Source organism: Cyprinus carpio, chromosome A25 (genome assembly GCF_018340385.1).
Source record: "Cyprinus carpio isolate SPL01 chromosome A25, ASM1834038v1, whole genome shotgun sequence".
NCBI classification, from domain to species: domain Eukaryota; kingdom Metazoa; phylum Chordata; class Actinopteri; order Cypriniformes; family Cyprinidae; genus Cyprinus; species Cyprinus carpio.
The window spans coordinates 7,828,944-7,855,010 of NC_056596.1; the positions used below are offsets into that span (position 1 = coordinate 7,828,944).

General features: G+C 36.0%; 1 protein-coding gene across 1 annotated transcript in view; it reads right to left on the reverse strand.

Annotated features, from left to right (window-relative positions):
• LOC109052684 (neuron navigator 2-like) overlaps nucleotides 1-25,721 on the reverse strand; it is a 59,570-nt gene extending 33,849 nt beyond the window's left edge. The window contains exons 1-12 of the mRNA XM_042715253.1: nucleotides 25,206-25,721; nucleotides 21,239-21,356; nucleotides 20,735-20,787; nucleotides 19,562-19,634; nucleotides 19,219-19,474; nucleotides 18,248-18,316; nucleotides 17,798-17,928; nucleotides 14,630-15,590; nucleotides 14,417-14,529; nucleotides 9,896-10,007; nucleotides 6,815-7,165; nucleotides 1,728-1,850 (exon numbers count right to left, since the gene is read on the reverse strand). Coding sequence (XP_042571187.1) covers nucleotides 1,728-1,850; nucleotides 6,815-7,165; nucleotides 9,896-10,007; nucleotides 14,417-14,529; nucleotides 14,630-15,590; nucleotides 17,798-17,928; nucleotides 18,248-18,316; nucleotides 19,219-19,474; nucleotides 19,562-19,634; nucleotides 20,735-20,787; nucleotides 21,239-21,356; nucleotides 25,206-25,436 — 2,591 coding nt within the window. The 5' untranslated portion in view covers nucleotides 25,437-25,721. The remainder of the gene's footprint in view (nucleotides 1-1,727; nucleotides 1,851-6,814; nucleotides 7,166-9,895; nucleotides 10,008-14,416; nucleotides 14,530-14,629; nucleotides 15,591-17,797; nucleotides 17,929-18,247; nucleotides 18,317-19,218; nucleotides 19,475-19,561; nucleotides 19,635-20,734; nucleotides 20,788-21,238; nucleotides 21,357-25,205) is intronic.
• Nucleotides 25,722-26,067: the final 346 nt, after the last annotated feature.

Here is a 26,067-nt window from a genome sequence, read left to right on the forward strand (position 1 = left end):
ATGAGGTGAACCACAACATTTGAATCAAAATGTAATGTAGTTTTTCACCAGGAATCCCACTGTTAAACATCATTATTTAAAAAATATGTTGAAATGATTTGGGCTGATGGCTTCAACAAAATCATATACCATCGATAAACAACCTTGTAGCTCATAGTTGGTCTGTTTTTAAAGATTTATAAGTTATCTTAAAATATAGATTTCCCTATGGATATAAATAAATGTGATTTTTAATCCAGAACCCAGCAACATGAGACTCCATTGACATTCATTGTATGGACATTTTTCAAAACATTTTCTTTCACGCTCTACAGAATGAAGAAAGTCATATTTATGCCAAGCGACTGCTTATGAACTTGAGTTGATGAATTATGACAATGTCTACTTTATGACCTTTATATAATATGTTTTAGATGGTTGTAAGAATGCATATTTTATCGAAATTTCAAAATAAGATTCCAGGTGTATTTCACGCTTTTTTTAAATTAAAAGCCACACGTAAAAAAAAAAAAAAAATGTCTTTCTTTTTTTTCTGGGCATTATTGCCATTTTGGATATACAATTTAATTTTCATTTAATTTAATGTAAACTACTGTTTATTGGAAGAGACGTCAAAGAATATTATTTGACACGTATTATATAAAGTACATTTTACTAGTATCAGTAAAATCTGTGTCCCATTCACTGAGTGAGACACTATATAACAAAGCAAGGAGAACTCTACCATTTAAATGCTGTAATTTGGCACAATTTACTGTGCATAATGCTGCATACTATTAGCATGTGATTAAATGTAACACTAGCCTATGTAATTAAAATGACTAAAAATATTGTTAAAAATCACACATTATTTGTTATTTGTTACATCTAGTAGACAATTTTTGGGTTACACTTTATTTTAAGGTGTCCTTGTTACAGTGTAATTATACATTTAAGTACTGTGCAATATTAATTAACTACATATACTTACTATATGGTTAGGATTAGGATTTGTCTTAGGGTTGCTTCCATGTAATTATTCATAATTAATTGTTATTATAATAGTAAGTACTTGTAACAAGGACACCTTAAAATAAAATGTTACCCCATTTTTGTGTTGTGGGTAATAGGAGGATTTTCCACTGCAAGTATTTTTCAAACCTGTGGCAAGCATTGCACTCCCTTTTCATTTTCATTTCTAAGCTTATTTCTTCCAAATCCTCTCTAATGTATTTGTTTTCTACCACTACATTTTTCATTTACTCTTTCAAGCTGACATTTCAGACATCTTTCTATTCCTAACCAATGAGTCACAGCTCATGAGACGTTTTTAACAATAAATATGCCGACTGCTGTCAGTTCAGAGTGTGTTTAGTAAAAACACAGACAGTTTTACATGTTCACACAGATTGTTGTTGCGTTTGAGAAGACAAAGCGCAAATGACGAGGGATGTGGGACATTAAACAGCCGCAGGGCCTGCAGGACGGCACAGTGCACGTGAGAACACACACATAAAGAAGTGGATGTATGTCTAAACTGATCCATTAGCAGTTGCCTTTGGCCATTCCTTTCTGAGGAAACAAAAGTAACTCTGTTGCCCATCTAAAACGCTCCGGTTTGATTACAGAACAGTCTGTGAGGATCAACATGCAGGACTACTGATCATCAGAAAGAAAAAAACATTACAAATGAGAGTCTACATGGTGAGTTAGTGCAGGTGACGCACAGGTGAAAGGTTAAGTCCTACCTTTCAGTGTCATCTTGACTCTTGGGATTAAAGTGGTGAAGGGTCCCTCTCACGCTATTCATTCCATCTGAGACCCGGTTAACCGTCCTGGAGTACAGGTTGAGACCTCCGTCCGTCATGTATCTGCAGACACACGCACACACACCGATGCTAGTTCAGCATACAAGACACAAACGAGACGCAATTGTAAATCTAACGTGGTGTCGTTTCTGTAAATGGAGCATAAACTGGCTGTTTTGTGAAACGCAACAGTTAAATACGTAGCGAGATGCATTAACAAAAGAAAATATTTTACATGATGATGCCGCCGTTTGATAATCTATGATCTATAAATGTCCGGCTCCTTTGACGGCATGTTGTGTTTGCACGTTCGCATTCATAACAAATGAATTCATTTATGTCTTTAAACAGAGTAAAGACAAACGTTTGTCAATGTCTCAAGAAATCAGCCCACAGGAAAAACCTGTTTCTCTACCTAAGTAGAGAAGTGAGATAATTTTAGAACATCGCGCCATGGATTTTACAGGAAAGACTTTATTTGATGTATTTACATAAATACCATAAATACACACACACACACACACACACACACACACACACACACACACACACACACACACACACACACACACACACACACACATATATACACACACACACACACACACACACAAAAAAAAATTATGCCCAAACAATTAATTTGAAGTTCCAAATGAAACCTGCATAGTATAACTTGAACAATCAATATGAACTTTGCAAACTACAAGCTAGTTTAAATTAACTTCAATATTACAATTAAGCCAAAGCAGCTATAAACTACACCTAGTGCTTCTTTAAATTTAACACCAATAATACCTTAACCAGCATGCAAGTCAAAATATTCCCTCACCTCACCAAAGGTCACAAGCTAGGACTGCGACCATTAAGAAAGCATGGCTGGTTTCACATGACTGTGTCTGTTGACTGTGTTAAGGTGTGTTTATGTATTTGTGATCTTATTGTAAGTACCTATCCGTGTTCTTATTATCCCTAAGGATACATTGCATTGAGAAGTGAGGAGAGAGAGAAAATAAGAGCGATTATGGGTTGCACTATAGGCAGAAGTGGACAGGTGAGCTGTGTGAGAGAGTGTGTCTTAACCTGAGGCAGTAGGTTGATGGGTGTTTACTCTGTTGAGCCGTTTAAGCGGATGTTCTAAACAGGTTCTCAAAGGACAGTCATTAGCCCTCGGGCGACAAGCAATATGAACCAAACACTTAAAACTACTGCAGGAGGAGAGCAGCGCTGATAACAGGCTGATCCGATTCCAGATGAGCGTGATGTTTCAGGTTAACATGATTTTTACCATATAACAGATACATCTCTTGCACAAAAGAACCACAACACAATAATACTGAATAACAATTTGTTGCCATGTTTAAAAAAAAAAAAAAATTAATTCATTTTAATTTATTTAAAATTCTAATTAATAATATAGATTTTTTTGTTTTATTTACAATAGTAAATTTTTTTGTGGCACAGAAGGCCACATGATGAATTACGAACAAATGCACTAATTACAATCATTACTAATAATATATGTAATTAAATATGTAATTAAATCTTCATGCAATGATTGTAAAGAGGTGAATGTCTTTCAACAATATTTAATTTAAAGTAAATTAAATGTCCTGGTAAAAATAATATAGATTTTGGCCATAAATTTTGCAGTAGTATATTTATTATTAGATTTAACAGAAAAATTACAGGTTTTGTCCTGTTAAACCAAATGTTTATATGAGTAAAATAAAAATAGAAATGTAAGTTAACACTTTGGTTTAGCAACCATTTCTCACTATTAACTAGTTGCTTATTAGCATGCATATTACTAGCATTTGGCTGTTTATTAGTACTTATAAAGCACATATTTATGCCCTTTTCTGCATGACCATTCTAGATACTTTAATCCTACTCTATACCTAAACTTAACAACTACCTTACTAACTACTAATTATCAGGAAATTAGGAGTTTACTGAAGCAAAAGTCATAGATAACTGTTAGTTAATAGTGAAAATTGGTCCCCAAACTAAAAATTTTAACCATATAAACATATAAATACAGTACTGAAGCATCTTGGAGACGTTGCCACAGTTCTTCTGGATTTAGTCTTTTTTTTTTTTAACAGAAAAATGTTTCATCCTGTTTAATCTAATAATAACTGTTTACATACAGTGCTTTTACACTTTTTAAAATATATAACATTCCTAAGCATTTTCCCAGTATTAGCTTTGTTGATTATAATGGGAGAGGGTTTGATTTGGCTATGAAGTTTGCAGATGGTGACAACACAGAGATTCTGAAGGTGTCTTAACAGACACTCATCCTTTAGCTTTATCTCTCATTTTCTGCTGTGAAGCAATCAGGTGACAGCGTTTCATCATCTGGGCGGCTGACTAACCTGCTGGGCAGGTGGGAAATTTCCAAACAGCACACGCTGCACTAATGTTTGAAGTAATTCAGTTCCGGTAATTAAATACTACATGAATCATCAGGTGTGATTCAGAGCAAAAAAAAGGTGGGTAATTTCCAAAAAAAAAAATTCAGAAGTCAGTAAATATGAATTTCACAATCTTTTGGTTGCTTAATCATAATTTTCAAAACTTCTATCAAAAGTTTAGCAATTTGTAGAGCAACTATATTAAATTCATCTACTTTGTTTATTGTAAATCTGTAATAAAACTGTAAATGTGTTTAGTAGATTTATGTGACCATTTAACATTGATTAAACTTGAAGTTACTTTTTTTTTTAGCATATGTCCTCTGTAACCTTTGGCAACTGTCTTGCCATAGTTCATGAATTTGGTAAATAAACGATACAATGGTATGCATCAAAGCACCAGCATCTGATAGCATCACTCAACTATAGTACCAGCATTGTACTTTTTGTAGAGGTTATCTATGATTGTAAATAGTGTCTGCGTTTTAATGTTATGACTGGATAATATTTCTTATTCTTTAGTTCCCTGACAGGTGTGTTACTGGGAACAACAGACTGGGTTTAACATTGGTTACTAAGCAACAAACCTTGTTAAGATTAGTTTAACCAGTTAAATACTCTGACCCAAGGAGGTTATTCATTTGCCCTGACCTGGCAACCCACTGCAAGTCATTCAACATCAGTTTAACCAGTTAAATACTCTGACCCAATAAAATAAAATAAATAAAAAAAATAAAATAAAATAAAATCAAGGGTGAATAGGCAAGGAAAAAATAAATAAAAATAGGAATAAAATAAAATAAAACAACTGGTCCTTGTCCTACATGTTTTCTACAAATTGTTTTAAAATATAAACAGTTTTTAAATATAAATAAATAAATAAAAATGTTTTTTATAAAGAAATAACATCTACATTTCAATCAAATATCATTAGAAATTGATTCTGATCCTATATGTTTACCTACAAATTATGTACTAAGGTAAAAGATTTTACAAATAATAAATAAATTAGAAATTGATTCTAAATTTAAATGAATAATTATAAATTATGTAATTAAAATAAAACAAAACAACTAGTTCTTGTCCTAAATGTTTTCTATGAACAGTTAAAAGTTATTAAAACAATTCAAATAAAATAAAAATAAATACACTTAAAACAAATCTCACTGGATAAAATAAGTATCTGTCCTACATATTTTCTCACAAAATATATTGTATCATTCAGTTAAATGTGAATAAAGTTTTAAAAAATCAGATAAAATAAGATAAAAATACAAAACAAAACCGATACTTGATGGACTAAAACAATACCTACATAATCTCCAACAAAACATTGTTAAATGTTTTTCCTGTTGTCTTTATCTGATTAATCAAACATGTAACTAAGATGGTACTAAGATAAGCTGGTAAAAAGACACTAATCCAAACCAAGGCATCGGGTTTTAGAAACACAATTTGCTGTAAGTACCCAATGTTGACTGCGTTTCAAAATCCATCCATATATGGTCTCAGTAATTGGGCTTAAAAGCCTTCCAACTATGATCAAATGTCTCACAAAGATTTTCTTGTGGTGACAGAATCACTCTACTGGAATTCAGCACTGAGCAGAAGGAATATGAGAATCCAATAAAAGGTGTCTGTCTGATTCCTGTTTGAACAGGACTAGGGAAAGATTATGCACGAGCCTGTGTGTACATTGCTACATGTGCTGTGTTTGTGCATTTAGTCACATTTCCAAATTTGGATGTAACCTCATATCTCTTCCGCAGGGTCAAAAGGTCGCAGATTTTTCCATGAAAGTCAGCTAAATGCATGTCTGTGAGGTAAATTCAAGTACTCTCTTTCTCTTCGTACCACAAATATTCATATATTCACCCTCTCTCAGGATTCAACCATGAATATTTCCCATGACCTTTGACTCCCGTCTTCTTACCACGGGCTACATGTTGCATTTTCATGTCCTACTGACAGACAGCGAAATGAAAAGCTGATAACAGACATAAGAACAAAATAACTGCAAACTTGAAAAAGTTATTTGGGCTTTTGAAGTATTAGTGTACAGTAGTGAGACCCTACACATTTATAGCTGCTTAAAGCTGCATACAGAAGCAGACGAACTCGGGTTGTGGGCATTACATGATTACATGCTAAAAAGCTGTGGCTAGCAGCTCATGGGACTCGGAATTCAGTGCAGGGTGCGTTGAGCCACTGTGCTACACATACACTAACTTCACATCTTCTGATACATAGTGCTAAATGGACATTATAAATGATTACACACATCAATTACACATCTTTGTAACTATCATCAAAATTTTGCTCATTAAAAAAAGCTCCAAATTTATTAGTAAAAAGGAATAACAAAAGAGCGCCACCCAGAGGCAGATGCAGAGAGATGCATTCTTACCTACATTTGTATATATATATATACACACACGATTTTCCCTATTTTCTTTCTCTCTCTCTCTCTCTCTCTCTCTCTCGTATATATGGTTTTTTTTTATTGCCTAGTATTGATTTTGATTTTATTCTCTTATTAAATCAGTCTATAAATAGTTAAGCACCTGAAATGTGTGAAAACTTTGCAAACTGCCATCAAACCACACTCACCCACTGGTGACGGTATACATCTTCATGCTCTTGCCCAGGACGTCTCCATCACTCATGTACCCCGCTGTTTCCATGGCGACCCCCTCCAGCTCCTCCACCTTCTCGGAGAGTTCAAGGCCGCAGAAGACTCCACTGTGCGTGCAGGTCTGATCCCTATGTGTGTGCCATCCACAGCCATTGCCATGCTGTAAAAATGCATTTCCTGAAGAGGGGGCATCACCAGCTTGTAGGCGAGGACTGGATGAGCCCAGTCGCCATGGTAATGCAGAAGCAGGGCGGGAAGTGAGGGCAAGCAAAGCCCTCCCATTGATCTCTGTAGTTACAGTGCTGTCAAAGGTCGTCTCGAGGGTGCTGGCAAATGAGAGTCAGACAGAAAAGACATGAGATGTTAATGATGACATGAACAACTAGGATTTGAATGGTGTAAAATATAGGTCCCATGGGTTATTTATTTGCCACTTTGATACAGAAAATACAGCTGAAAATGTAATGCATAAAAGTAAACCGTTTGTTGTATATAAAATAGTTATGTGGACCATTTTTGGAGTTCATCCCCATTCTCTTTCATTCAATGGAAATGAATTTTCAGAAATATAAAAAGTTTTGAAACAATTTTCTCTTATAAATGCTGGCCTTGAATGAAGAAATGATTGTAACACCACTGACAACCACCAAGTTACAAATTAATTTAAGATGGTATCAAAACACACACCATTGATCGGACTAAAAGCAATAAATGATAGCACATCATTTTTATGTTATTTATTGCTTATGTTGCATTTTGAACATTTGTTAGACCGAGTAGTTAATGCAGGGGTGTCCAAACTAGGTCCTGGAGGGCTTGTGTCCTGAAGAGTTTAGCTCCAACCCCAATTAAACACACCTGAACCAGCTAATCAAGCTGTTATAGGCATACTAGAAACTTAAAGGCAGGTGTGTTGAGGCAAGTTGGAGCTAAACTCTGCAGGACACCGGCCCTCCAGGACCGAGTTTGGGCACACTTGGCTTAGCAGCTATGCTTAATATATATTTTTTTTAAATTAACAAAACAATATATAGTTGCACGTCACAGGAGAGTTTTACGAGATGAAACAATATAGTCTAACCATTTCTTATCATTTGATAGACTGTTACAGAAAATCTTTTATATGTAGTTGGCTTTTTGAAATATTTTTCATCACTGAATTGTCAATGGACAAGTTTTATTTTAGTATTATTTACACAGCATTATAGCATTCATTGGATTATCTTTTATTTTTATAGTTTCAGTTTTCATTTTAATTGTAGTTTAACTTTCAGTAATTTTGTCATTTTTATATTATTTTTTTCTCATTCCGCTTTAATTTATTTATGCATTTTAGCAGACGCTTTTATCCAAAGCGACTTACAGTGCATTCAAGCTATCAAATGTTACCTATCATGTGTTCCCAGGGAATCGAACCCCCAACCTTGCGCTTCGTAACGCAATGCTCTACCACTTGAGCTACAGGAGCTTTAATGTACTTTATATTTCAGTTTTAGCAATTTGTTAACGTAAAGCAAGCAAAAAGTAAAAGCATCACTGTGATTCTGGCAAAACTCTGCGTCCTGTGAGGACAGGGTTTCATTGGAATATTAAAACAAGCTTTTTATCCAGCATTAGGAGGCAGTAGGAGGCCCCCAGCCAATTTCACGGCCAGCTTTTGTACCCTGGAAGGCCGCGACACGCATCAAACTGATCACAGCAAAGACAAAAACCCGGCACCCCCCAAATCAGCTCCTAATGCCAATCAAACTGTCTTCCTCAAAGCCATTTAGAGTTTAACAGTTCGCAAACCCCCAGAGATAAAAGAGTTCACACACCCGGGAACAATGGGGTGCTTTCTGAACTGTGCTGTGATCTCTGTGCCCAGTCATAATTAATGTCATGTTGTACTTCAACCCTACTGAACTGAAGTCATGAGAGTCTGATCATGAAGTAGAAAAAGTGCAGTAAGAAGCAGCTACCACTAGTGGGACTCCTTTGGGATGATTACCACAAATATATATATATATATAACAAAAATAAAAACATTTTCTGAATCATTCTTGTTTTTCTGTCAGAAAATATCTAAATATGAGAGACAATAAAAAATGAGAAACAACAAAAATAAATCAGTGCAATAGGAAAAGTGCTGTAACATAATTTGTCATAGCGCATCACGCCCCCTCCTCCCCCTCATTGAAGTAAAATCTCATTTAACATGCAGACATGTGACATTGTAATCCAAGCAATGATGGTTAATAGATGTAAATAGACAGACAATGCCACCAACAGAGATGTAGACAGAGAGGAAACATGGGAGAAGGTGAACGGTGCAGGGGAGGAAAGGGACCTAATTCAATTAGTAAAATATTTTTATAATACATTAATCATTAAATCAATAAATAAACAAGTAGTAATACTTAATAGATACATATGGTTTGAGTTTATTTATTATAAATTTGTGGCTATATTAAAGTGCCCTCTTAGTGCTCTTGTCTTATTCTCCTTTTCATCTCCAAAACTATTCTGCTCGCAGATGATTGGAAGATAGTGTGTGCCCTTCATCTTTGTTGATGATTTTTGTAATATAACTTCTGTTTTTGCTCTACAAACTCTGAGTGGTTTCAGTTTACTATGTTGCAGGCTCATTTATTGATAGTAAATAATATTGATGATAATAAATAATATAAAAATATTGGGCTTGTTTTTTGAAGTTGCGGTTGCTTATTTATCTTGTGAGAGTTGGCAACACTGATCCCTGGTTTCCATTGAAAAAGCAAAAATGGAAGTTGCAAGTATGGCCAATTTCTGAATGATTTAAAAGCAGAAATATGAAGCTTGTAATTTTATAAAAACACTTCTGTTAAAACATTTATTGTCTCCATTCACTTCCATTGTAGCTGCTTCACTGAAATCTTTTTTTTGTTTTTGTTTTTTAAAGAAGAGACAAATGTATTTATTTTGTGGAAATCAATACTTGTACTAAACCCAGAATATTCAATTAAAATACGTTTGACCACTTTGACCACTTCCAAACACACAAATAACCAAAAATAAAATTATCATGCGGTTCTTACCTATGACTGAAATAAGTCGTCCCCCGCAGACTGGACATGGTTTCTTCCAGGTTTTGCCTCAGATCAGCAATATTTTTCACAGTACGTAACCTCTTGGTTTCTGAGTCCTCACCTGAGGAAACCAGACATCACCATCACCACAGTCTGCAAACAGCTGCTACCGTAACTCTAAGGCATGTCCGAACACACATATTCACACACTTAAAATGCTTAAAAAATGCAGCCAAAACCCTCAGAATCCTGGGATAATGTAAATGAAGCAACTCCAAACTCTGTATTAGCACCACAGCTCTAACTCTGCCCCATTTGCTCTGAAGTTAAATCTCCTAGCTTTCCGTAAAAGAGCTTTTTGTTTTCTTGCACCAATGTTAACGTATGAATCGTGAGCCAACGGCTGCTTGAAAATAAACACAGTGTATGCCATAGGTGAGCGGGGATTTGGCCACTCGGATTAACGGCTGTTTACTGATCATGAGGGGTCCACAAGGGGCTAAGGAGGTACAGAGCAGACTCACACACACACATACACACACACACTCGCACATGATGTAAAATGTGAAAAAGAACGAGTGCTGTGGTAAAGTACATTCCTGCAGGCTGTAAAAACCACAAACAACTTCTTTCAGAACTGCTCACTGAGGCCAAATCTTTGTACACTAGGCGCTACTTGAGTAAAAACAGATATGTTTCCTCTCAAACTGCTTAAAATATAGACCAATTTATATAAAAATAGCATTGAGATTGATCTTGGCTTTATTTAGAAGGGATGAAAGTTCTTTTCAAGGAGAGATAGCGGACATTAGCATAAATGTCTATATTCTGTCAATATTCTTAGCCGTCTTTCAAGCTAACTGCTGTCATGACATTCCTGCTAAGAATTATCGTCATTTTCATTTAGTTTAAGCTGAAGTACGAAAATAGACTAAATAAATTAAAGCTTCAGAATTATATCTGTATAAAATTACAGATGCATCTCAATAAATTAGAATGTGGTGGAAAAGTTCATTTATTTCAGTAATTCAACTCAAATTGTGAAACTCATGTATTAAATAAATTCAATGCACATAGACTGAAGTAGTTTAAGGTCTTTGGTTCTTTTAATTGTGATGATTTTGGCTCACATTTAACAAAAACCCACCAATTCACTCTCTCAACAAATTAGAATATGGTGACATGCCAATCAGCTAATCAACTCAAAACACCTGCAAAGGTTTCTTGAGCCTTCAAATGGTCTCTCAGTTTGGTTCACTAGGCTACACAATCATGGGGAAGACAGCTGAGCTGACAGTTGTCCAGAAGACAATCATTGACACCCTTCACAAGGAGGGTAAGCCACAAACATTAATTGCCACAGAAGCTGGCTGATCACAGAGTGCTGTATCCAAGCATGTTAACAGAAAGTTGTGGAAGAAAGTGTGGAAGAAAAAGATGCACAACCAACCGAGAGAACCGCAGCCTTGTGAGGATTGTCAAGCAAAATCGATTCAAGTGAACTTCACAAGGAATGGACTGAGGCTGGGGTCAAGGCATCAAGAGCCACCACACACAGACGTTTCAAGGAATTTGGCTACAGTTGTTGTATTCCTCTTGTTAAGCCACTCCTGAACCACAGACAATGTCAGAGGCGTCTTACCTGGGCTAAGGAGAAGAAGAACTGGACTGTTGCCCAGTGGTCCAAAGTCCTCTTTTCAGATGAGAGCAAGTTTTGTATTTCATTTTGGAAACAAAGGTCCTAGAGTCTGGAGGAAGGGTGGAGAAGCTCATAGCCCAAGTTGCTTGAAGTCCAGTGTTAGTTTCCACAGTCTGTGATGATTTGGGGTGCAAAGTCATCTGCTAGTGTTGGTCCATTGTGTTTGTTGAAAACCAAAGTCACTGCACCCGTTTACCAAGAAATTTTGGAGCACTTCATGCTTCCTTCTGCTGACCAGCTTTTTGAAGATGCTGATTTAATTTTCCAGCAGGATTTGGCACCTGCCCACACTGCCAAAATCACCAAAAGCCTGTTAAGTCACCATGGTGTTGGTGTGCTTGACAGGCCAGCAAACTCACCAGACCTGAACCCCAGAGAGAATCTATGGGGTATTGTCAAGAGTAAAATGAGAAACAAGAGACCAAAAAATGCAGATGAGCTGAAGGCCACTGTCAAAGAAACCTGGGCTTCCATATCACCTCAGCAGTGCCACAAACTGATCACCTCCATGCCACGCCGAATTGAGGCAGTAATTAAAGCAAAAGGAGCCCCTACCAAGTATTGAGTACATGTACAGTAAATGAACATACTTTCTAGAAGGCCAACAATTCACTAAAAATGTTTTTTTTATTGGTCTTATGAAGTATTCTAATTTGTTGAGAGAGTGAATTGGTGGGTTTTTTGTTAAATGTGAGCCAAAATCATCACCATTAAAAGAACCAAAGACTTAAACTACTTCAGTCTGTATGCATTGAATTTATATAATACACGAGTTTCACAATTTCAGTTGAATTACTGAAATAAATGAACTTTTCCACGACATTCTAATTTATTGAGATGCACCTGTACAAATAAATCTAATTCAAAAATATTCACAAAAACTATAATAGTACATCAATTATACTTAAATATCACTCTTATTAATAAAGTTAGAGATGAACAGATTTGCTGGAGCTGTAGCTGAGCAGTTAATGCACATGCTCAAAATTGCCAAAAGGGGCGCTATAGCACCCATTAGCCAAAACATCATTTTCTACAATCAGTATTCTCTTTTAAGCCAACAATGACAGACTTCAGCTAAGAAAAAAATACCAAAAAGATGGCAAGATAAGATTTTGTTAAGAACAGAATTGCCAGAGATGTGACTTAATGGTTAGCGCACATGCTAATATAAAAGACACATGTCCATTCCTCCTCTCGCTACTGTCTTTATCAATAAAAAGTAACCAAAAAGCCCCAAATGAATAATGAAGAATTTAGGTGTGCTAAATGTCTCTCAGGTAACTCTTTAAAACAGATAGAGTCGTCTGACACACACACATCTACTTACTTTCATGCTTCTTAAACATATCCAACATGGTTTGAAGGATCTCTTCATTAACACGAGCAATTCCATCCCACACACAAGAGTGTTGACTCAAATGTAGCTGATATATACAGCTAACTGTGTTAACTTCCCCTTCATTCAAACCCCTTGGTTGAGTGTGTTCAGACAGCCATTCAGAAGATGTCGGAGGTCCTCCAGAACTGTCTAAACCCCAAAACCTGTCCCTTCTTCTGAGACTGGAGCAGTCGTCTGAGGTGTCTTCATGAGAACCATCTCTTGTTCCTCCTGTTCTGAGAGGAGATGCCAACTGACAATGACTTCCTGCTCGATCCATTGAGAAGACGATTCATTTAAGTCTGTTTCCAGTGGTGCTTATTTTTGTCTTGTTTGCAGACAACGACCTCACAGAGCTACTAATGTCCTGAGCTTTTTTTTTTCCTGGTGGCAACGTGTCCCTGACTCTCTTACCCTTCTATTAAGATGGCTAAATGGCCTGTCTGACACATTCGGAGTCGTTTTCCCAGAGAATGTGCCGATTGATTTGTGAAAGAAGCTCTTGTGACTTCAGTCCTGCCTTTTCCTTTCCTCCATGGATAAGAGAGGGGAAATTAGAATACAGCTCTCATGTCTACACCAGCCCAGGGAACTTCCCCTGTGGAGAAGAGTTTTTCTCTCTACACAAAGTTCTGACAGACTGAGAAAGGACACACACACACACACACACACACACACACACGTGCACTGGTGGGCCTTGGCAACTCCTTGACATCCATAGCCTTTTACATGCAGATGAGTGCTGTTTTGTTTTCTTGTTCAGCCTCAGACTGGCCTGACATTGGCCTCAGAGTGCTCACTTATTCATAAATAATCAGTGTTGTTTTATACAAAATGTCACAGTAAACGACCTTGTCCAAACTGGGCATTAGAGTTAGAGAGTAACTACCTAAAAGTAGCAACACTTGTCCAGTAGAAAATGTTTAGTACAGTGAGATTAAAACTGTTTTTGAACAGTTTTTTTTCCAGTAACAAGCAATATTTCCAACATATAGCGTTGTAACATGTTAAAACACCATAATTGCTATTTTTACCTCTCATGGTTTCCCGACTGTCCTCTCTTTTAAATGTAGCACTGGGACATCAGATTTTTTTTAGTGAACTGTTAAATAATTCACTAAAATAATTTGCTAAAAATTTCTAAAATGATTATGAATCACTGAACAGATTTGCTATGAAACACTAAAAAATGATTAACTATGAAGCACTGAAACAATTCACTTGGAATCGATTTATTTGTGGCCATGAGTAGAAGCCCCTGCGATTAATTTGATGTCATGTTTGTAGCGGAATATTTACATAAACATAGTTAACGAGTTTTCTAGTTTTATTATTTTCAGTTACAGTTTCGACAAAGCCCCCCAAACATTTTAGTCACAACTCAAGTTAAATGGTATGGGTCTAAAAGGTTTTTTTTTGTAGTGTTGTCAATGAGTATGCTCATGTTTACCTGTCAGGTTCTCCAGAGAATTATGGATGGATTTGCTGCTCAGGCCTGTTCGTTCTCTCCTTTCCTCCACTCCTGCCATAAGCCCAGTCTTATCGATTTCTGTTTGAGACCTACTGTAGGGAGAGAGACAGGACAACCTGCTAGTTCAGAGCCAAATATAATCTGATCAATGATATCTAGGATAATGCATTGAAGTTATCATAAATCTGTCACCTGTACATGAATGGAGTGACAGTAGCCGTGTTGGGATGGTTGTATTGTTGCTGGAGCTGTGGAAGTTGTACACTGACTGTATTATTGGCTGTTGAGTGCGTCTGAGCACCAAGAGTTAGATCTTGGCAACTTTTCCTCTCTAAAAATGCTAAGCTAGATGTAGAGCTGTAATTTCTACTGTCTTTCTGCCCTTTATGCACTGAAAGACCTCCTATCTTTCCATTCCATAACCGTTCTCCCTCCGGACCACAAGGGGGCGATGCTACAGTCTTATTTACAGCTGAACACTTTCCTCCCTGGCTTGGTTTGCGACTCCCACTCATGGCTGATTTGGCATTGTCTTTCTTGGCTTTGTTTCCTTTGGGAACAGACTTCTTAGTGTTGGGTGCAACATGTCCATCGGTTTTGGTATCTCCTTTAAGATGTTCAGGTTCTGTAACAGCAAGATGTTTGAGCTTGTCTTTCTCTTTAGGCTTTGACTTCTCTTTAACTTTTTCAGTCGCTTTTGCAGAGGTTATTTTGGGTGCCAAAGCCCTTCCGAGCGTCAACTGTGCAATGCCCTTAAGCGCTAACTTGGGACTTGAGCCACCAGAACTGCTGGGAGTGACAGGCCTTTGGTTTCCAGGGAGGGCTTCAGGGTGTATGGGGCAAATCTGGCCTTCTTCTGGTTCAGCAGCATTGACATCTTCCGTACTGACAAGCTTGGAAGTTCTGGAACCCGTTCTGCTGTTGAAGAGCTTTTCCATGGACTTCTGGGTGATCATCTTAGGAGGAACCTCAAGAGAATCCGGGGGTGGTTGTTTAACTGTGACCATAGAGGATGTAGCAGTGTGTTTAGCACTGAGTGACTTGCTTCTCCAGGGTTTAGAGGTGGTAGCTGTGGTGCTGGTGCAGCTGGGTGGAGGAATGGACGAGCTGATTGGTCCATGATCAATCATTATGGGTGATGGTGTGTTTTTCTCTGTGAATTCAAAATGATATATAACATTTTAGAAGGTCATCAAGCACTCCAGTGCTTGTGCAAAAGACGCTAAAAAAAATTTGCACATCCATATTGCACATCCATATTGTAAATTATCAAAGGGTGAAGACCAAGGATCTCTAATCTCCATTTCTTTCACTCTCTGACGCTTCTGAAAGTGTACTTAATCTAAATAAATATCATTTTTATTTAATGACAGAATTGTAAAGATATTATTTTAAAGGATTGCAAAAATATTTCAAATATTATATAAATATTATAAAATTTAAAATTAATTGGTAAACTGTAAACAGTAAATATATATATATATATATATATATATATATATATATATATATATATATATATATATATATATATATATATTATATATATATATATATATATATATGATGTCAATTGTTTAATGTTTAAAAATTTATAAAAAAAAAATATTTCTTTGGGTCACTTTTTGGACATTTAACAGTAACAGGCAATTGGCCAAGTAGGGAGGTCAAATAGCCACTCTGGCACTGAGAAAGTGGGTCAAATCTTTCAAACACTAGCAAGTGCAGTTAAGCTGTTGCACATCGACATTAGCTAGTGTGATGCCTGTGGGAGTTTGAAAATATGAGAGTGTACTGGATGAAGTGTTAAGAAAAGGAAGTATAAACTATGAAGAGTAATATCTGAAGTATGTGATGTGACGTTTAAAAAAGGAGACTGACTGTGAAGCATTTCTTGATATTTAAGACTGTGAAGAAACTGATTATTTGGTTCAAAACAAACATAATTTCCAAGGCACAGTTTTTCATGTGACTAACAATCATTAAAACTACGTTTTAAGTTTACATTACATATTATATTACATAAAATTAGCATGGCATGCATGAAAATTTAGCATGTAATGAAACCAAACCCTCATTCAATATTTCCCTAATTTCATCAGTGGAAAATCAATGTCATTTCCCTGCACTGCTAAAATTGTGGTTTCCCTTCTATGTATTATTTAATTATGAAGTTATTTACCAGCCTGTTGCATGAAAACTCAGTTTAGCAGTGCTTACCTTACAGGCAGTCTGAGCAAAATTCATAACATTCTCATCTTCCTTGAATGTCTTCCTAACTGCTCAATCTCAAGTTTTGTCATGATCACCAATTTTTTTCTCTCTTTGCTTCTTCTTCTGGTTTTGCCACAAGCACAGTAATTAGAGCTGAATCAGTGAGCAGTAAACACCTCTTTATCATCATCATCACCATCATCATCATACCATCTGAGAGTCCATAGAAACCACACACAGACATGTACATCATCCATGTGCAAACAGGGAAAATTACTTTATATGGTTTTATGAATATGGTTTGAATACAAAAATCCACATATTCAGAGTCACTCAACTATGTGACATGTTAGAGGGGTTACAACCCTAAATAACTCAATGCTGAAATAAACCGAGCCTGCCATAATGAAACAACAGTGGGCCAAAGATGTGTCAACAACACAGCATGCAATTACAGAATCATAAAACTGGGAACGTTATGAGCAGTTACCCAACACAGAGATTTAACAAATCAAGGGTGGATGGTTTAGATCACTCATTCTGAGCAAGAAAAATGTTCAAATGAAAATATGGAAAAATCTGGGTCAAAATGTTGTTGAAAAGTGTCTATTGATGGTTTAGGTGTGTATTTTTTAGATAGATAATTGTTAGAATGAAAATATGGAAATCTAAGCATTTAAAATATACCAAAATTAAATATTTAATTATTATAGTTTTTTTGTAATATAATTTTAATTTTGGTTTTACCAGATATATTTTCTGAAACAAACAGTATTTTTTTTTTAAAGAATATACTTAATTATAAATATAAATGATATTTTCTGATATATATATATATATATATATATATATATATATATATATATATTAATTTTTTTTTTTTTAACCAAGTTGAGCAAGGAAAATTCTGATAAATCTCTACAATTTTCCACATGTAAGCCTTCTAATTCCATGGGTAAAGATCTGGGTGAAAGGTTATAGGTTTGAATCCCTCAATAAGCTATTCATTGTGCTATTGAGCAAGATGATATTTCTTGTAATAAATATTCACACTTAATAACAGCTTTTGCCAAACAACTGCTCACATGCTCTTACATAAACCACATGGATCATTTCAGATTGTGTAAAGGAATGTGATTAACTCACCTCTTTCACGAGTGCAGGCAGAGATTGACGGCTTTAATCGGTCACATTGGTCGAAGCTTTGGCTGCGTCTGTTGGTGTTCGAGGTTCGAGGTTTACTCTCGCCACCTGCCCTCACAGAGGGACTCAGAAGCCTGACAAAGAGTTTAGTCAGAATAAACTCTTCCTTTTTCTATAAACAACAACTATTTATGATGCAAAAACACAAGACTGGAGAGACAATTATATAAATAAACCTCATTGACCTTTTTATGAAGTCCACATCTGATCATATGAAAGAGAACAAAATGACTATTGAAGAGATTCACATGCTTTTTTGGACCTGATGACACAAGATTGGGTTGTGTGGAATCACAAGATCACCAGTAGATGGTGCTGTTGTGTAATAATATACTGGGAGGACAAGGAGAGATAAATAAGATATGGTGTGATACAGAAACATGGAAAGCTGACCTAAAGTTCTTTTTCTGAGCAACTGAGAGTCTGACAGCTTTTTTCAGGTTGGAGCCTTTCAATGGATGACTTCAAGATAGAAGAGAAAGAAAAAAGGATGGACAGAAAAGAAGTGTTGTGTTAAGAAGAAATAACCAGTAAAACGAAAACTATAAAAAAAATGCAAAAAAAAAAAATACAAATAAAAATAAAGATGATAAATTATAAAATTAAATTAAAAACTGTTGCCCTGACAATTAACTGACATAAAATATGTTTAAATGTAAATATTAAAATGACTAAAACTGAATCTGAAAAAAAAAATTATATATATGAATATAATATATATATATATATATATATATATATATATATATATATACACACACACACACACACACACACACACACACACACACGCACAGACATCACACACACATATATATATATATATATATATAATATATATATCATTAATATATAAATAAAGCTAATTCAAAATATTAATAAATATTGTAATAGGTTATACAAAATAATCCTAAAATAACACTGGAAATAACTGGTAAGAACTGGTAAGAACTAGTAAGTTAGAAATGGAAATGAAATGTTTATTAGAAATGTTGAAAGTGTAAAAAGACAAAAAAAAAGAAAAAAAAAAAAAAAAAAAAGGATATAAATTGTAGTTTAAGAGAATATGGTATTATGACAAATTTTGTGTGGTGTTTTTAAAGTTTTATAAAAAAAAGTGTTTTAATATGAGTATTTTAATGATTTCAAAATGTAACATGTTGGCCTCTTTAAGTACTATTTAAGTCTAATGCAACAAGAAGAACATTTTCTCATGACGCTGAATTCTAACTTAAAATAAAATAAATTTTTCTCCATCCAAATAATTTTAAGTTTAAAAGTTGATTATTGATGTGTCAATGTAGCTGCTATGGAGTCTATGTCTATTAAGAAAGCTATCCAGTATATGAGTTGGAGAATAATACCTGGGCTGCAGGTCTGTCTGTGGTTTCTGTGCACATGGTGAGGAGATGTAGTGTTGGTGGATGGGAGAAGGACAGGAAGAGCTACAGGGAGGACTGTGAGGAGGCATGGCAGGACTGGTGCATCGGTTGGGCTGGTTGTTCTGGAGCAACTGAACATTATTGGAGGCCTGTTTCAAAGTCTGCTGCTGCTGCTGCCGGAAGTGTGACAGAGTGAAGAACAAGCCTAAAATAGCCTTCAGATTGCCATTTCGGATCTCTGTGGTTTGGAAGAAAATAAAAATAACCTTGCTGACATCTTGTTTCAAATGTTAATGGGTACTGGTTTAGTTCAGAGTCCACCGACCTTCGGCACAAAGTCCCTTTATGTTCACCCCTTTAGCAACCAGGAAGCCCAGACAGGCATCAATGTTCTCAATCTGTTTAAGAGAAAAACATGGACATACATCAAGAGCTTGCTGTTTGAAATCAAGCCTAATAACCCATTTTTAAATTGCTACTCGGAAAATGTGACCCCAACCACGGCTGGTTTGCACACTACACTCAGGTGTACAGGGAATATAACCCAACAGATGGCGCTCAGTAGGGTAGATTTGTGGTTCACAACCCTGTGGGTCCGTCCTGCGGTGTTCCTGTGACATAACAATGTATATCCTGATCGCTGGCGAGACGACAGACTATAGCACGCTGGTTAACACCAGGGTTTTAAGGTCAACAAGACCTGCCATTGTCCTCACTGAGGTTGTTTCTTAAAGGGGCAGTTCACCCAAAAATGAAAACACTGTCACATTTGCTAACCCTCATTTTAAATATATTTTTTGACATAAATTGAAGATTTTTAGCAAATAGGAACTTAACCCTGTAAAGCCTGTTTTTTGTTGAGTATCATATTTGATATAAGCTTTTATGACTCATAAGTATGATGTAGGACAATATATGGAGCTCATACTAGAGAATGAGAAAAAACACCTACAATTTATTCAGAGGCCCAAACTGAGCAAAAATATGCAAATTGGTGCAGATGTTGTTATTTAAACAGCCAAAAAAGTAATATGAAGTAGTTAAGTTCTTGCATAAAATGCACATAAATATCAATTCTCACTCTATATCTCCCGATAATGCCTTAATAGATGATTTTTAAATGCTTTGTTTTGTGCATAGTTTTATAAAGATTTCACAGCAAAAAGCAACCTGAAGGGTGACAGTGTTAGAATTATACTAAAAGGCCTTTTACTTGCTAAAAAAGGACAAACTGTCAATAAGATGAAAGAAAGAATGTAGTAGATTGTGTACAACAAGCTTTTCAGCAAAGTTTTGATCATGCTCATAATTTAGAAATATGATACAGTAGGATTTATAGGGTTAAATTTCAGTGTGTTCCTCAAACAAAACTATACAGAGCACATGCTGTATGGACTATATGTATGGTGCTTGCTTTTTTGGAGTTTGACAGTCTGTGGTTTGTTTCTTTTCCCAACATGTAGGACAGAAATTGCAATAAACCAATTTTGAGTCTTACCATTTGAGATCGACTCTCTGGGAATCCGTTGATATCGGCAATCTTCTCATTTGCTGAATGGAAAGGTAAAAAAAGAAAAAAAAAATGAATGGCACTGAATTAAAGTAACACCATTTTATTTTGTTGGTTTTATGAAAACATCATCAGCTGGCTTTTGAATGTACAACAGGAATCCTCCTCTGGCAAATGTTTATTTTATTTGGGCTTAATAAAATGTTCACAGCCCAGTTTGTAGCCTCATAAAACATCTACAAATCACCCCTTTTCAGAAACAGATCTCATAAAACAGCTTCAAACACATTCAAAATAATAAAGGTGGGGAGTTTTCTTGATAGTCATGTGTGTCCATTTCTTTCCCAGTCCTCCTCCTCTACCTCCTCATTATGGTTAGAATTACCGGTATGGTGAGGCAAAATTGTAGGTTTGATGTATTAATTTTTTTCTTAAGGAAGAAGGGGGATTTGTTGAATTATGGAAACTAATTTTTTACATCTTTAATCTTACCTACAACTTGAATGATTTCTGCCAACAAAACGCCATCGGCAACATCCCGTTGGAGGTCTTTAATCAGGCGTGTGTGTCCGGACTTTGCTAGGTAGTGGTTGGCCCAATCTGTATAAATCTGTTAATTCAAAGAAAAATAGAAAGAGACCGAATGAGGAAAAGGCACTTAACATCTAACTCTGGGTTCAGATTTTACATGGATGAAAGACAAATGACACTGTGGTCCACAAGCTACCGTTTAAATATTAGAGGTTGTCAAAAAGGTCTGGAAAACCAGACTATACAAATGATTTTTAAAATGGTTAAGGAGCAAAAATAAGGTAATACTTCATAATTTACAGTATAAAGTATATACTGCCTAATAAAATTTAGTATCTGAAACAGTATGCAATCAGTAATATGATATCCTTAGGTCCATATTTGAATATATATATATTTTTTTTTACAAATGTACACAAATGATAAATGATCAAACATTATAATTGTTATTATATATTAAATATTATAATATATAAAATGAATAAACATGAAAAAATATTTAAATATATACAAATGGAAAAATGGCAGTCTGATTTATATTTATTTATTTATTTATTTTTAAAACTTAAATGTAACAAAATGTAAGTCTTATAATTAGAACTGTTGTCATTATTTTAATAAATATTTAAAAATTATGGTTGATATTGCAGGTAGATCAAGTTAAGCATATTGCATTTTGTGAGATAATATCCCATGCAGTTAGTTCTGGTTTTATAATATAGAATGAATTTGATATTTTTATGCCTACAAAACACTGTGCATGGTAACCGTACTGCAAAAGTATAGCGTTACTACGTGTACTATGGTACTATGCCATTCCAAACATACCTGATGACTTTTTTTTCCATAACTGTCATGCAACCACACAAAGTGAGCATTGGGAGGCAGCACAGTCTCAACAGGACCCTAGTCTCTGACTATCACTAGTACAGAGGTCAGAAATAAAGGGTTGTGGGTGTTTTGTTGCTGGTCTAGTTATGCCTAAATAGGACATACTGCACATGATGCATATCAGTCAAACATGGGCCATTTCAAACTGGAGCCACTGATGATTTTAATTCAGAGAGACTCCTTGTGAGTTCTGCAGGGGGCTGTTTGCATTTCTGCCCACAGCCTGAGAATCACTCCACACATTCGCTGTGAACAAAACCTCTAGGCTGCGGTGGACTGCATGTGGGAATAATAATCTCGAATAATAAAAACATAGGGGAAGAGCTATGCGTAACCAGGTTTAATGTTAACATGAACAAGCATTACGTGTTTAACGTAACAACATTAGTACAAACATGGCACACTGAACACACCTGACCACATTAGTGTTTATATCCATCATGTTCTGTCTGGGGTCTTAAAGACCTCACAGTCATTTTTATAACTTAAAAAGCATACTGATCAAGTATCAAGTTGATACTTTATCTATCATAATAGTAAATTATCAGGTTAATACTTCATCTGTTCTTATAAGAACTGTTCAGAAACTAACAAACAAATCACAGCAAATAAATAAATACATAAATAAATAACCACCTGGTAGTGTTTTGTGTCAATAGACTAAAAAACAGTTACATATTTTAGTATTATTTATAAACTATTATAGTATTTAAAGTTTTTCATCTAATATTTACATTTTATTTTAGCTTTATTTCAAGTACTGAAACCAGTTTTTTTAATAGTTTTAGTTAAAAGTAACAATACTGATAAAAACAAGATACTTCCAAAAAAAAAGTACAATGGTTTTGTTACACATTAACCATGCTAATGCCAGTTGAAGTATCACAGACCTGGAATACCATGTAAATACAAAATTTCAGTACGGTAATTATACAGTACTAAATCAAAGTACTATGGTAAATTCACACCAAATCACTAAACCAAATCAAACTGTGGTACCACCAAAGCACTTTTTGTAAAACAGAGCAAACCTGCCACACTGTATTTCTCCATTTAAGTTTCAAGATCAGTTCAATAAAAACAAGCAATTAAATTTGTGCAGGACAATTTAGAGAGCAAAACTGGTCCCTAAACTTATGCAATAGTCTTTCCATTACTCGTCTTTTTGGTAATTTCCATAATTTCCAAACCCAAAAAGCAGATAGTAACTGCAATCGTCACAATGTTTTACAAGGCAGTCAACCGTGTCTGAAACGGCAACCTAATCCTTACACCAGCACTGTCCCAAAACACATTCAGTGCCATTTTCTTTAAAGTGAAGCATTTTCCAGCTTCCTGGCCAGAACAAAGAGAGACAGAGGTGCAGTGTAAGGGCATAGTAGTATATTAGTAGCTGTGTTTGCTGAAGGGTGCCCACTATTGGCCTCTGGGATTGGTGTGTGTGGAGTCCATATGGCCATATGCCCACCTGCAGCGCGGCTCACCGCTACTAATGGAGCGCTGTAGTAAAACCTCCATGACCGTGTCTATGTGTGCATGCACTGTAATTACAGGCCAACCGGCTGAGCTTTTCATTCTACCCTGCCACATGAAGAACCTGGCTCTTTGCTGCCTTCAAGGCTCTACTGAACGTATGAAGCTATATAAACACATGTGTGTACAGCCACACACACACACACACACACAGGCATGAGCTTACACACCGCAGCCGCGGACCAAAGGAAGAACATTGCATTTTTACCGATGATTTGCTCTGACCAGGTCAGCAGGATCTATTCTTATAAAGCATAATATTTTGAACATGCAAATATATAAACACATGAGCTTTTAGCGGAGAGCTCTACAAACAGTAGTCACAATGGTAGTAATGTGGCCAAAGAGAAATGGTTTCTAAAACATGAATACAACTCACACACATATTGTGGCATAGTGGTATTCCTATCGTTTTGAGATACAGTCAATTATGAGAAACAAAGTCATAATTGTGAAATATAAAGTTGCAAGTATGAGAAACAAAATCACAAGATTTTGATTAAGCAAGATGTCACAAGTATCAGAAACTAAGTCGCAAGTGTAAGATATAGTCACATTGCAAGATATAAAGTTGCAATTACGAGAAACAAAGTAACATGGCAAGATATAAAGTTGCAAGTATAAGAAAAAGTCACAATTGCGAGATACAAAGTCGTAATTATGAGAAACAAAGTTGCACTGCAAGATATAAAGGGGCTTTATTTCTCATACTAGTTACATTTCCGAGATTTTGTTTCTCATACTAGGTACATTTCCGAGACATGAAGTTACAAATTACGAGAAACAAAGTCATGTTGCAAGATATAAAGTTGCAAGTATAAGAAACAAAGTCACATTGCAAGATATAGGCCTGGTTTCACAGACAGGGCTTAGACTAAGCCAGGATTAGGCCATAGTTCAATTAGGATTTTTATAAACATGCCTTAGAAAAAAAAAAACATTACTGGTGTGCATCTTGTGACAAAACAAGGGAACTGACATATTTTAAGATCAATCAGTGCACGTTTCTTTCAGTTGAAACAGCTCAGACTTACATTTTAGTCTGGGACTAGGTTTAAACCTTGTCTGTGGAACCGGGGGAAAAAGTTGCAAGTACAAGAAAAAGTCACAGTTGTGAGGTCGCAGGTATGAGAATTGAGTTGTAATTGTGAGATATAGTCACATTGCAAGATATAAAGCTGCAATTAAGAGAAACAAGGTTGCAATTCTGAGATTTAAAGCCAATCTGAGATAAAAAAAAAAAATGCAATTATAAGTAAAAAACTGTAATGTAGACTCTAGTAGATATTATTTTTGATGTGGTCAATCTATGGTACCATGAAGATAAAAATGAGCAAAAATGAGCATTCTTAATTAATTAATATTTTTTATTATTATTACACTTAATAAAAACTAAGTATTCCACTGTTTGTGTTGAATTAAACTATCAAAGGAAGATCATCTAATAGAACAAGAATCAATGAAACCACAAAGCCACATACAGATTAAGCATCAGCGTTCCAACCTGAGGGTTTTCAGATGTTTCTTTGGTGGTCTGGTACTTCTTTTGTAAAGTCGCACTGCCTTGACATTGCTGCCTGTAGATGGGAGACTTCAGTGGGATGAGGCTGGGCTGCACAGGCTTCAGAGGTCCAATCTGGTGGGTTGCTACCTTGGCTGGAATGGGTAGAGCAGTGGCATGCACAGGTTTGGGCAATCCCGACTTCATCTTGGAGGCAACTAGAATAGCAGGCATCTTCTTATCCTTTTACATCCAACCACGCAGATGCTGGCACCAAGTTGTCTGCTTGCAACCAAAGGCTTGGAGCAACCGCACACGCTGACTTAACAGCTGGAGCAATGCGGTGGGAAGTGTGTCCACAAACTCACATTCATACAGCACTGGGAAGCTCGACGGCACACAGAGGTCTTGCTAAACCTTCTAATAATATGATTTTCCCATGACAATCCGCCAAATCCTTCCCCGTCATCAGCATCTTCTGTGTTTTTCTTGTCCAATGAAGCTCTTACTCCATGTATGGCTTGAGATCTGGACTCCGCCCGTCACCTGCTCCTAGTTCCACAGCAGCGAGGAGCCACCCAATATAGCGCAGCGCAGCCGCTGCTGAGAAGTGAACACACTCTGGCAGGCAGAAATCACAGATAAGTGGGAAGGCAGGATGCAGTTTGTTGTCAGAGCAAAGGAAACCTACAGTTTGTACGTGGAAGTGTAACCAGCCTCCAGATGCAGTGGCAGCAAGGCATGACTCTCAAACTTGAGAAGGATTAACAAGTCATTAGCAAGACAGCAGATGTGTCTTATGGGAAAATTCAACGTTAACACCCATGGGTGACAGCCTAGTCAGACATAATATCACCCTTCTTGC